Source organism: Rhipicephalus sanguineus, chromosome 3 (genome assembly GCF_013339695.2).
Source record: "Rhipicephalus sanguineus isolate Rsan-2018 chromosome 3, BIME_Rsan_1.4, whole genome shotgun sequence".
Taxonomy (NCBI): Eukaryota; Metazoa; Arthropoda; class Arachnida; order Ixodida; family Ixodidae; genus Rhipicephalus; species Rhipicephalus sanguineus.
This window is the reverse complement of record NC_051178.1, coordinates 58,298,943-58,311,197: the sequence shown is the minus strand read 5'-3', so window position 1 is coordinate 58,311,197 and position 12,255 is coordinate 58,298,943. Positions and strand designations below refer to the sequence as shown.

Here is a 12,255-nt window from a genome sequence, read left to right as displayed (position 1 = left end):
TCATTGTCACTGATCTAGCCTGATCCGTTGTATGAACAACGCACACGAGGCATTGGCCAAAGAGCTTTGCCACACCAGCATGGCTTGGCTGGCCCACAAGGTCACTCTTTTGCCGATGCCATCTCAGTTGCCACACTTGGCCGCATGAGTGTTCACTGGCTTTCACAGGCCACCATAGTGACACAAATTGATGCACAAGTCATTTCTCACCGCGGCACACATGCAACGGCTCACCATCGCACCCGTCTCTCTCTGCTGCTGGGTGTTGCACATTGCTGTAAGTAGTCATGACCTCCAACATGTCCTGACCATGCCTAGCTGCTGTAACCTCTGAGGCCACACCATGAATACATCTAGCTGTGCCAGCCTGTGCGACACATCACAGCAAAACAGATAGGAGGGCACAACTGCAACTGCAGTAAGCATGAAGGAAGAGTGAGCCACTGCTTGCTCACACCAGTAACTGGGACATAGGAGTTTTGCATTGCTGCACCTAGCAGCCACTGAACACTGTGGAAAACGATACGTTCGGCACAAAAGCAAAATTTAGTTTGTCATGTCCACTGCCAGGTCACATTATTCTATAAAAACTAGGTTTCCAATACCTGCGTTTCTATGGGAATTTGGAGGGCAATTTTGTTTACCTCATTATATCCGTCTACTTTGTTGTATATCTTGTTTTGCCATAACGTAAGTTTGAGTGTAGTTTGACCACCGTGGTGTTAATACAGCCGCCTAGTTACGAGCACTACTTACATGTAATCGTGTTACAGTAACAAAAGTTGCACCTCAGTGCAGGCGTGCATTTGCACGTGGATATAAACATAGTAGTAGTTTGTGAGAAATGGTTCATGCGAATGCAAGAGCCTACATTGAATGCTTATTGGAGTTCAGAAGTCTAGTGTCTGTTAATCTGACCGTAATGCCCGATCTTTTAACCTTGCATTTAGTGCTATGCGTCCTGCACGCACATTCATGAACTGACCATTACTGTCGTAGTATTACAACAGCTCCCAGTGTGCACAATTTGACCTATGCGTGCCCTGCTCAGGTTGTGGTGGGACCCGACATCAAGTTAAAGGAAGGCACTTTGCTCCAGCCCACACCAGACACGGACGGCTTTGAAGACGAGCCGGGACATGTCGAAGGCAAGTAGTCTCTCATCTGATTGCTCTGGCAAAATGACAGAAAAAAATCCTACAACACCAGATGCATTGTAGGAAGTGTGGTTAAAGTAGTGCTTCATTTGAGGCTTCATTAACGAAACAAACTGGAGTGGAGGAAGTATTTTTAGTGAACTTGTCAATCTGTGAACCTCAAACTAACTGCAGTAGGGAATGCGTTTGGGCTGGTTGGTTTATGTTTACGAGTAGATAAACAGCGCTAAAATGACAGGGTGAAGAGAGGACACCTTTCTTTGTCCTGTCGTTTCAGCGTTATTTTTCTACTCGTAACCTCATGCTAAGCTTCTTTTATCCCGCCCAGTGTCTGGGCTGGCCCCGTGCCATCACTCTGCAAACTACTATTGTGAATTTGATACTTCTGCACAATGCACAATGTATGTAGAATCTGCATTCAGTTTTTTGTTTGGGACAGCAGCAGAAAGAGAATTACATTTTCTGAGTTATTTTTGATTTTCATCTACCTATCTTGAAACAGCATTTGAAACATTAATAACCAAAATGTATGATAACTACTCCTTGTAAATGTACTAGTGTGTGTGTCTGTGTGTGTGCAAATGCATTTTCATCTTTTTTTTAGCGTGATTACCATTTGATGTGTATTGACATTTTGTTTTGTCTCTTGTTTTCTATTGCTGTTATAATTTTCTGTAACCATACCCCTTCTGTCACGTCTTTTTATTATCATGCTACATTAAATAAATAAAGAAATAAATATGGCTGAATCATTCTGTACCCAGCAAAGTCTAGCTCTCTATGCAATATAGCCCTGGTACCCATTATGATAGCTTAGAAATAGGGTGTCGTGTTGTTAAGCTTGAGGGTGCAGGTTCGATTCCTGGGCACGGTGGAAGCATTTTAACGGTGGTGAAATGCAAAGAACACCTTTGTGCTTAGATTTAGGTGCACATTAAAGAAACCCAGGTGGTTGATAGCTAATTCAAAGTCCTCCGCTATCGCATGCCTCACAATCACATACAGTTTTTTGCACATAAACCCCCAGCAGTTATTATTATTAATGTAGCCCTGCTTCACTACGTGTGCTCACATGCTTTATGCCTTTGCTGTGGCCGTGGCGATGAAATTTACCGTACTTCTGCACTCTGCACCACTTTCATGTTTATTTGGACATTTTCATCTTTCATTTCTTCATTATTTCAACAATACAAGGCATTGCCTGCGGTCAGGACGAAATGAGGTGGTTAGCCTTCTTACGTGGTCCTGCTCGCGCTAGGCGTAACAGCAGCAGTGCTTACTTAGCTATTCATAATTGAAATACAAGACACAGTTGACATTTTCAAATACTATTCCTGAGCTATTCCAAAACTACCATCTGTGTGTACGAACAGCAGTTAGTCAATTCGAACACCAAATCCAATAGGACAGTATTAGGTTCAGTACTTCAAGTCTTCCAATATTTGCACACCCTTGGCAGTGCTGTTATCTTGATCAAACAGAATCTGAGCTCTCACATTCGTGGTGTCTCCATTGGGCAGAGTGTGACCCGTCTCTGGTGGGCAAGGAAGGCCATGGCTTCCTCTGTCGCCCAGAGGATGAGGACGACGATGAGGAGGACGACGAGGCCCTACCCGAGGACGTCTGGGGAAGACCACCGCCATCTCTGGAGGACGAGGACAGCGGGCCCGAGGAGGACGACCTCTCCTCGGACGGCACGGCATCGCCCGTGGACGATACAAAACGTCAGTGTGCTTCTTTTTGCATCCCTCTTGGGGCAGGTTTTTTCAAGGGAGCTACCCTGTCCTTGAAGGCCTTTTGTTTTTTGTTACATGAATGAATCGATGCAACATCTTTATTACGGGGCATGTACGAATATTCAAATGAAAATTACAGTATTCGAATTTGCTTTGACACGAATTTAAGTTATTTGAAATTTCAAAGCATTCAAAATGAATGAATAGGCGCATATTAGACCACGTGTAACCCCCTCTGTAAAGGTGGTTTCATTGCAGCACAGAAGTGCTATACCGTGAAAACACCAATCCAGAAAAAATCCGCACTGCCGCGAAGCCCCACTTCAAGGTTAAATGAACATATTAGCCTCCCATCGATTAATTATTTTTTAAATTTAAAAGGTTGTTATATGGGCTTATACGAGCTGAGTATAGTAAATTTTAAAACATAACATATTTTACCAAAATTCAGATCCTGCTACTATTCAAAGTTGCTTCCACTTCACTATCAACCAAAGAAGCGACATTCGCACATGCCTTGTTCCAATCTCTAAAAATTTTTTTGTGCAGGTTAGTTGGGTTATTACAAATATGCTCTCTTTTCTTTATATTATGTGATGTATCATATATACTATTCAAACTATTCGATTAGAAATTATTTGACAAAATCATTATTCGCTTCGAACATCAAATTTATTCACACATCCTTATTTATTACGAATGTGATGGCTCTGCGGCATAGTAGGAGGTCTTCTCAAGGGAAGGAGACCCTTTGCAGCAATGGATGCCCACATTGCATGTAATCTCCCCGAGGACCAATCTAAAAGCCATAGAGGAGAACACCAGTTCCATATGCACCCGAGTAGCCATGCTATGAGGTGGTGCCACTGCTAGGACACTCGCGTCGCATCTCGCCATACTGCACCTGTGCTGATCCTCAGCATGGCCCATGTGTAAGGGAAGGCCAGATTGTGGGACACACGAGAGTCGTGCGGAAAAGCCAACTTCAGGGGACGCATAACATTTGCGCATGCTGTCAAAGTGAATCATGCTAGTAATGCAGCGGCTTCTGCATTTTGTACACTTTCCCCATCACTGTCGATGGATGTGTTAGGCTGGCGTCTCCTTTGCGTCTGCCATTCAGGGAGGAGGTCCTCTGTCAGTGAAGCTCCAGTTTGGACTTTACATCATCAGAAGATTTGGTGAAACTTAGACTTTAAACATTATTTTTAATTTTAAGCTACCATTGATTCAGTCCCAACCAAAAATATCAGCCAGGACACGTACAGCCTTGCTTGCCTAGACTATTACCTTTTAATGGTAAAATTGTTCCTTACTTGATTGTGGATTCAAATCTAACTGGTCAGTGTGCATACGTGGCCCCAATGGCAACCCCTTTAGCGATCCTAACTCGCTGAAAAATCTGTCTTGGTTTTGAATGTACTATTAAAGGCATGCCACCCCTTGCAGAAAGTGCCGATTATAAGCCTGATGTTATTCTTGCATGTAGTCTACAATTTCAGAACTTAGCAAAACTTGTTGATGAATTTTTACTAGAGCTGTGCGAATAGCAAAATTTTGGGTGCGAAGCGAATTCGAATAATAAAGATGGAGTGCGAATCGAATCGAATAATTTCGAATAATTTTCGAATATTTCTCAAACTTTTTTCGAATAATTCGAAGTGAAATTACAGAAAAAGTTGCAGAGAATCCCTAAGTATGTTCTTGCGAGATCGCAACATGAAAGTGTTTCTTTTCGCTAGGTTGATGAAGCGCTGGTGGGGTCATATTTCATAGTTGTCTTTCTTATCAAGAGTGAGGCAATGTAGAGGCCGAATTGTATTTATGTACATGATTTGGTGCAACCAAAGTGTTGCCGACAACACTTTACACGTGATAGGCAGAGATGCCATTTCCTCAGCCTCTCCTCCTCTTTCAACTGCTGTGGAAGGCCAACTGATGTGGCGGACAAGGGTGTGCTCCCTTCAAGTCCAGAGTTCCAAATCTGCCTCGTAGACGTCAATATATAAGAGCATCTGAAATTTTGGATGCTAAAAAGCTTCGGCGTCCGATTTTTCGGACTTCTTGCCCAAATTTCAGGTCCAAAACAGCATTAATTGAGCCCCCAACTCTGCCACATCTTTCATCTCCATATTGGAACCAGCGTTTTCTTGAGTTAATACATTTGCGACCGTAGCGGAGCTTGAAAGGCAGCTTTGCCGCAATACGGGGATGTGATGAGGTGAAGCATATTGAAAATCTAGGGACCACTTTCAAACGGGCGTTGACTGTCTCTTGGCTAAGTTCGACCGTAACGGACCTTGAAATGCAGCTTTGCCGCAATACGGGGGTGTGAGGAGGTGAAGCATATTGAAAATCTAGGGACCACTTTCAAGCAGACGTTGACTGTCTCTTGCCTAAGTTCGACCGTAACGGAGCTTGAAAGGCAGCTTTGCCGCAATACGAGAGTGTAATGAGGTGAAGCATATTGAAAATCTGTAGGGGTCACTTTCAACCGGACGTTGACTGCATTTGTCTTTGGGAAGTTCGAATAGTTCGAATAGTAAAATTTCAGTGCGAATCGAATCGAATAGCAAACACTATTCGAAAAATATTCGAAATTTCGAATATTCGCACACCCCTAATTTTTACAGCTTATTGTTTTTGCTCTTCAATAACCATTGCAGCATTTCCTTGAATATTTTTTGCTTTTTCAAGTCAACCAAGTTATTTATTTAGATTATTGGGTCGCAAAATCTTTGTTAAATTGAAGTTTAACCACAACTCTGATCATCTGTAGCTATGCAGAATGTGTGTATTGAACACCAGGGGCACAATCTTGTGCACGTTCTGTGATAAAACGTTCTGTCATGCCGCACAGAATTGGTCGAGGCTCGTCTGATGGTCAGACATGAGAACAGCAACTGGAAAAGGAAGTGCTGTCAATCATTTTATCGTCTGCTAAGCAAAGAATGGGCACAGAATGGACGGAGACACCATTCCGTTTGATAGAACAGTTATAGTATGGTCTTTGGACGACTTGGCTTGGATTGAAACGTAAGCGCTCGGGCCGGTGAATCAAATTAGCCTGCTTTGTGTTTTTCTTAATCCAATCCTGCGCTGACAGTTTGCAAAAATGGCAACCAGCGCCCCCACTGAAAGTCTTGTGAAATTGCAACACCACCTAGCGCCCAATCAAGACTGTACTACAAACAAATTGTTAAAGTCATCGCGCTCCTCAGTTTCTAGCTTCGAATAACAATGCCCCCAAATATTGATATTCAGTTATAATAATTCTGTATTTCTTCATGCACTGAAAACATTTCTGAATTCCCTCAGCAGGCGATCAAAACGTGGCACATTCTTCCGGGGCGCTTGCTCTTCATCTATTGGCTGTTTGCTCCCTCTTGTTGTCTCGTGACATGTTCCAATCTATCACAGAACATGTACAAGGTTGTGCCCCAGGAAAACTGTAGTAAGGCAGTGTCAGTGATAAATGTGCCACTTGTAGCATTTCTGAACTGTTGCTAAGAGTGCAGTTGCAATACAGGTTGCAGTTCAAGACAAAAGCCACTTTTTTATCGACGCAGTGTTCTACAACGAGGTTGTGGAGAGCCTGCAACGAGGTGTCGAAGAGAACGTCAAGTGCGACAATCTCATCCTCGAGATCAACTCATCGAGGTGAGGGCACAGCTGTGCCTAAATGTTTTTAAAGTCACTAAAAGACGAGTATGAGAAGCGCTAACACACATTTTCTTAATTCTGGGCACTATGCTGTGTACTTTTCAGTAGTTTTACATAGTTCAGTAGTTTTATATGCATAAAAGAGTCCCGTTTATTTGTATTTATTCATGACACCAAGATTAATTGGGAACATTACATGAGGGGTGGGTAAACGAAATGGCACAGTTAGGTGCGTCAGATGTGACATGAACCAGTGACATCTTCAAGAGCAGAATTGAAGTGCAAGGCACTGTTAAAGTGATGTGACTAGGCAGGTCATTCCTGTTGTGATAGGCATGTACGGAAAAGGGATGGCTGAAATGTGAAGGCGTTTGCATATGGTGGCGCCGTTTCGTTTGGGTTGCCAGTGTGTGGGGCAGGATTGCCATGACTAACAAGTGCACTAGAATGAAAAAAGAAATATATAAATAAATAACTGTGATAGAAGCATAGCCTAGCACTAGTATAATGGGAAGACGATTTTGTGATAAAGAAAGCTCAGATTTTATTGTCGTGGTGCCGGAATGGTAAGAGTAATGAACAAGAAGGGGTACATGGGGCTCAGCTTTGGTGAAGCCAACGGACTAATGAGAACCAAGCGAAGCATGGGGTAAAGCATTTAATTTTAGTTGGCTGAAATGAAGTTATTAAGAAATGAAATAAAAGTGGAAGAAAAAGACAACTGTCCACAGATGGGATATGAAACCACGTGTTGGCATTTCGCATGCTATGCTCCCACCACCGAGCAACTGTGGTGCCGTTTTCCCGTACATTTTCTTTGGTGTTTAGGTGTGCTTCGGTGTTTATGTGGAGTGTCAGCCAGTGCTACGACCGATGGTCAAAACAGTGGATCTAGGACATCTTGTCAGTCACAGGTGTCACTAGCTTCTTGGGGGAAGGCGAGTGACCAATAAGCCCTCATATTCTACCTAAAGGTGTCAGCTGATAAACAGTAGCCAGATATGATAAGCTGTACAGTTCAGTCGTGAACTCTTGTTTTAATTGGAAAGGGTGAGCAATATTGCTACGTACCAGTGGCATCGCGGTCAACACGACAAAGAAGAGGACGACAACAAGAAAGTCTGGCGCGAGCTGTTCCTATCATCAGCGCTGCTCGCTTAACCAGTTGGAAATACATCAGTTCCTATTCCTTTGAGTCTGTGTCTTTCCCGTAACAGTATCGTATACTTGGCTAGTGTGTAGGTTTGGAAAGAATTACGAGACACGGTGCGTGCTACCATGAACCTAAATGGCTGCCTGTGCTTCATGGTGGGCAGGTACGCATACAACATTGCCATGCGCGGAGTGATAGCGGTCGTGACAAGGGTGGTCTTGGAGATGCCCCTGCTACTCGTGAGCTCGGCCAGCGGCGGTGGCGGGGAGGCAGCGACTCAGCCGAGCGCGGCCGAGTATGGCGGCAAGCTGCGCAAGTGCCTCGCACAGTTTCGCGCCCTGCTGCGCAACTAGTTCGAGATCCCGAGTCCATGGCTGACTGCCTGCTGGGGCTCGAGGTGAGCTGGCAGACACAATGACGCTTCATTGATGTGTACCCGTAATGACAGTTAAAGGGTAGTAGTTGCAACAAATCCTCACAAGTCTTCATAGAGCCTAATCTATTCACTGGCCGCTTTAGTCACAGTGGCTTGTCCTATGCCGACCTGATGGTGCATGCAACAGTCACTTTTTGTTTCATAAAGGCGAACTGTGCCTTTTAACTCACCGTCGTGGAAAGCAGTGCAATAAACAGAGACAAGGAAAGGATCACACGTACACAGCGCAGTGGTTTTGTGCTGCTTTCTACCATGATGCAGTACCAAATCGCCGAGCAAGCCACTCTTGTGAATTTCGACTCGCATTGTGGCCGATGCCACTAGGTGCAGTGTAGGGTTTGCCTTTTCACTAAGTGCAGAGACTAGTCAACCAATAATTCTGACACCAATGTGAGCTTGGTGATGCATCATGCCTCTGGGCAGAAATGCACAGAGACATGATGGCGCACACTGCCGAACACACCAGTATGACTTATTACTGACTACCCTATCGCAGTAGTCAACTTCAGTTGGGCTCGGTAGCACACGTGTTGCTGTGTTGTAAACCGTACTGCACACTTCTACTAGATGCCATTTTAATCTTCTGTGCTACCATTCACTGTCGCTTCCTTGTGTGAGTCCGTAGTGGCGGCAGAGATGCGGAGTGTGTTCTTGCATTGTGTTCCATGTGGAGATAGGTTTGCGAGACGCTTACCCTACGAGGCGACCGGCAAGGGACGCGACGTTCTCCACTGCCGCAGCGAACAAAGACGCTACGGCCGGGTTCGTCGATTCTCCGGCACGGCGCAGAAAAGGCACTCGAGGCAGGATGTCAACAAACAACACGGGTTTATTAACCCAAGATGCAGCACAGTACGACAGTCACGGGCTTGCAGGCCGTAAAGGGAACTCCGCAAGACCGATCGAGTACGCTTGCCAGCGGCGCTACGACTATCACACAAAGGGCAGCAGTCGAGCACACGAACGAGAAGCCGCCCGCTAGAGCAGCGCGTCAACCTCTCATGCTAGCCTGAGAACATCTGACGCGGGCAAGCCCGCGCCAGACAGAAGCGAGCTCAACGGGGAAGGGGGTTGTCACTGGCGGCCAATGAGGACAGGCGTTGCTCAGTGACGTAAGCTAGCTTGGTGGCGTGAGCATGTGAGCACTGTCGAGGCATGCCCGGACGCGTGTCCGCGCGCCGGGAGGCTGACGCATGTCTTGCACCAGACAAAGAGGCCTGGCGCTGCCGCCGTGGTCTGCCGATTAACGGCGGTTCCCGGCGCTCGAGCCGCGCGGGGCCAACACGCGCGCTAGCTGGGGAACGAGGCGCCAAAGGGAAGGGCGCGCTCGATTCCCACATCCATTAACAACAAATCTAGTACCTCGCAAATGCAAGCAATGCAGTCAGCTGCACCTTGGCTTGTACGAACAAGGTATCGTGCCAGCTTCCAAGGAAGCGAGGCAGTAGCCAAGTACTGTGAGAGTGTTGAGCTGGAGACAACATGGGTTGTGTTCTTCGTGTCGTAAACTGCCAAGCAAACTGCATAGTATTGAAACAAATGATTTAGTATAATAAATGTATTCTTCTTTTATGCTTATTTAAGTTCCATTGTGCCTTTTATGATTAAAAGAAGAGTTGGTCAGAAAATGAGAGCGCAGAAAATTATACGGGACCCTGCATATAAGGAACAAAAACTGCTCCCCGGTGCATGTCTCTTATAAAGGAGTTAAACTGTATTGCATCATCGTGCGAGAGAACCACTCGGTTGTTTTCTGCACTTTCTCCAAGGAAATGAAAAGGCATTGTAGTGGGTACTTTAGGCAACACATGTTGTGTCATCACATTTATTTTTTTGTTAAAAGTGGTGGGACTTGTCAGGATTTCTACTTCGTACTTACCGTGTACTAGCTTTAGTGCCTGTTCCCAACGGGTTCTTATTAAAGAGGCTTTACTGCACTTTATAACAAACACATTGTTTATGTGTGTTGCCATCACGGAATATTCGCTAGGGAATACTAGTGGTGCTCGTAGTACTTTGAGAATGCTGGTTTCGGATATACATAATGTGAAAAAAGACGAAAAACTAGGACATAGAGTAGAGCATGTTAACACATGTTGCTCTGTCCTATCCTTTCTTTTGTTCCGCGTTACTGGGCACTACGTACTGGAAGTCAAAGTAGATATCAACTTCCACAAACTTGGGCGTTTCAACAAGTAGTACTTGGTTGTGACGCTCTGCCCGAGGACACAGTTTGATTTCTAACCTTGACGACAACATTTCGATGGGGGCAAAATTCAAGATAACTTAGATCTAATAACTTGGATTTAGCTGTACACTGAAGAACCCCAGGTGGTAAAATTTATTTCGGGGTAACATGCCTCGTAATCATATTGTAATTTTGGAATTTGTCTATGGCAAGTTTGAATTTTGCTAATCCAAATTTGTCCAAATCCAGATTTGCTTTGTTGATGGTAGGAATGCCTACATCAGCAGTGTGATAGCCACTGCTTTGTATAAACCCCATGTGCAGAGCTGTTCTGAGTGTTTTTTCGACTGTGCAGGAATTCGTTGCCCTGCACGAGCAGTACTCCACAGCCGTCGGGGGAATCCTCAAGTGGATGTACGACCAGGAGTTGCTCTCCGAAGAATCCATTGTCCGCTGGTTTCAGGAGCACAGCCTCGGCACCCCTGGTCCAGCTGGGCTGGTCAGGAAAGCGGTACGTTCGCACATTGCTTAGTTGTGGGGTTTTCAAGGGGTTTTTGTGCGTTTCCAATACTGATGGCTTTATATTAAACTTTCAAACCTCCTAAATCACTTTTGAAAAAAGCTCCCGAATTATCGAATTCTTTTTAGTGCTCTTTGGCAGGGGCATTCAAACTTCCTGGCCTTGGGGAACACTGGCAACTTTTCCAGAGTGTAGTCGAACCCCTAGCTTCCCTCTTTACATTGATCCAGTTTTTGCATCAGGAAAATGGGGATGGAGTTGGGGAGGGGGGGGGTGTTAGTGCCACAGCATTGACACCTGTTACTGTTGATCTCGAAGGTCATCACTGTTGACGTTAAACTCGTGATAATGGTATGTACCTTGTCTATGGGAAATGAAGGGCTGACATTATAGTGGCAACACCAGATGAAGATGTTAAACTTTCTCATTAAAAATGGGCCACTTGCTACCATTTCTGTATCTTAACAACATAAACCAACCCTCTGCAAGTTGTTCAGGTTTGTGCTGCATGATTCAATTTTCGCCATTGTTGTACACCAATTCTTGCACACTTTATGTGTATCCTACTCTAACCTCCTAACTTACTGAGAACTTACAGCAACTTGTAAATATTTGTTACATAAGAAAAACAAACACTCAATCGCACCGACACTGATTGCCGTCAAGGTGAGCTAGTACTGCTTGGCTACGTTCCCCTTTGTGCAAAACACCACCCACAGCATTCATTACTTACTGTACTGAACTGTACTGTACTGAACTGTACAGCCCGCTAGATACTGCAACCAGTTTTGACTTCTGTTTCTTCCTTCTTTCCAACGTAGGCTGCCAAATTCGTACAGTGGCTGCAGGAAGCCGAAGAAGAAAGTGACGAGAGCGAAGAAGAAAGCGATTAGTTCGAATAAATTAATAATGAAGCCTCCAGACATGATGCATTGGTGGTCTTGGCTTTACCTTTATCATTGGCAGAACAGGTGCATTTCAGCAAGGTGTGGGTTCGAGCTAGTTGCGAAAATATTTTTTAGATGACGAACGAAACAGACACAGACGGGGCGCGTCCGTGTCTGTTTCGTGCGTTGTCTAAAAATTTTTTCGCAAGAAGTGTTGATCAAGGTGCATTTCGCAGCAAATAGTAGTTATACCTAGGTGAGGAAATTGACTAATGTTACCATGTCCATTCTTCCTTAGTTTGGCATATACTGTATTTTTCTCACAATATAACCCACCCCTGCATATAACCCACATCCCCCCTTTGTAAGCACATAGTATTTCCATTTTTTGGTGCGGGTTATATGCAAGAAAATGCGGTATACTATATCAAAACAGATAATAGATGTAGTAGTTCTAGTTCTTCATATCAAAGCAACAATACCTTCGAAAGTTGGTTGGGGGACAAGTTGGTTCT

At 44.7% G+C, this 12,255-nt stretch overlaps 1 protein-coding gene across 1 annotated transcript in view; it reads left to right on the top strand.

Moving 5' to 3' along the window:
* Positions 1-11,774, top strand: part of LOC119386659 (translation initiation factor eIF-2B subunit epsilon-like) — a 33,518-nt gene extending 21,744 nt beyond the window's left edge. Inside the window, 7 exon segments of the mRNA XM_037653944.2 lie at positions 1,052-1,148; positions 2,678-2,881; positions 6,463-6,553; positions 7,873-8,057; positions 8,060-8,106; positions 10,689-10,844; positions 11,675-11,774. Coding sequence (XP_037509872.1) covers positions 1,052-1,148; positions 2,678-2,881; positions 6,463-6,553; positions 7,873-8,057; positions 8,060-8,106; positions 10,689-10,844; positions 11,675-11,746 — 852 coding nt within the window. The 3' untranslated portion in view covers positions 11,747-11,774.
* The last annotated feature ends 481 nt before the right edge of the window (positions 11,775-12,255 follow it).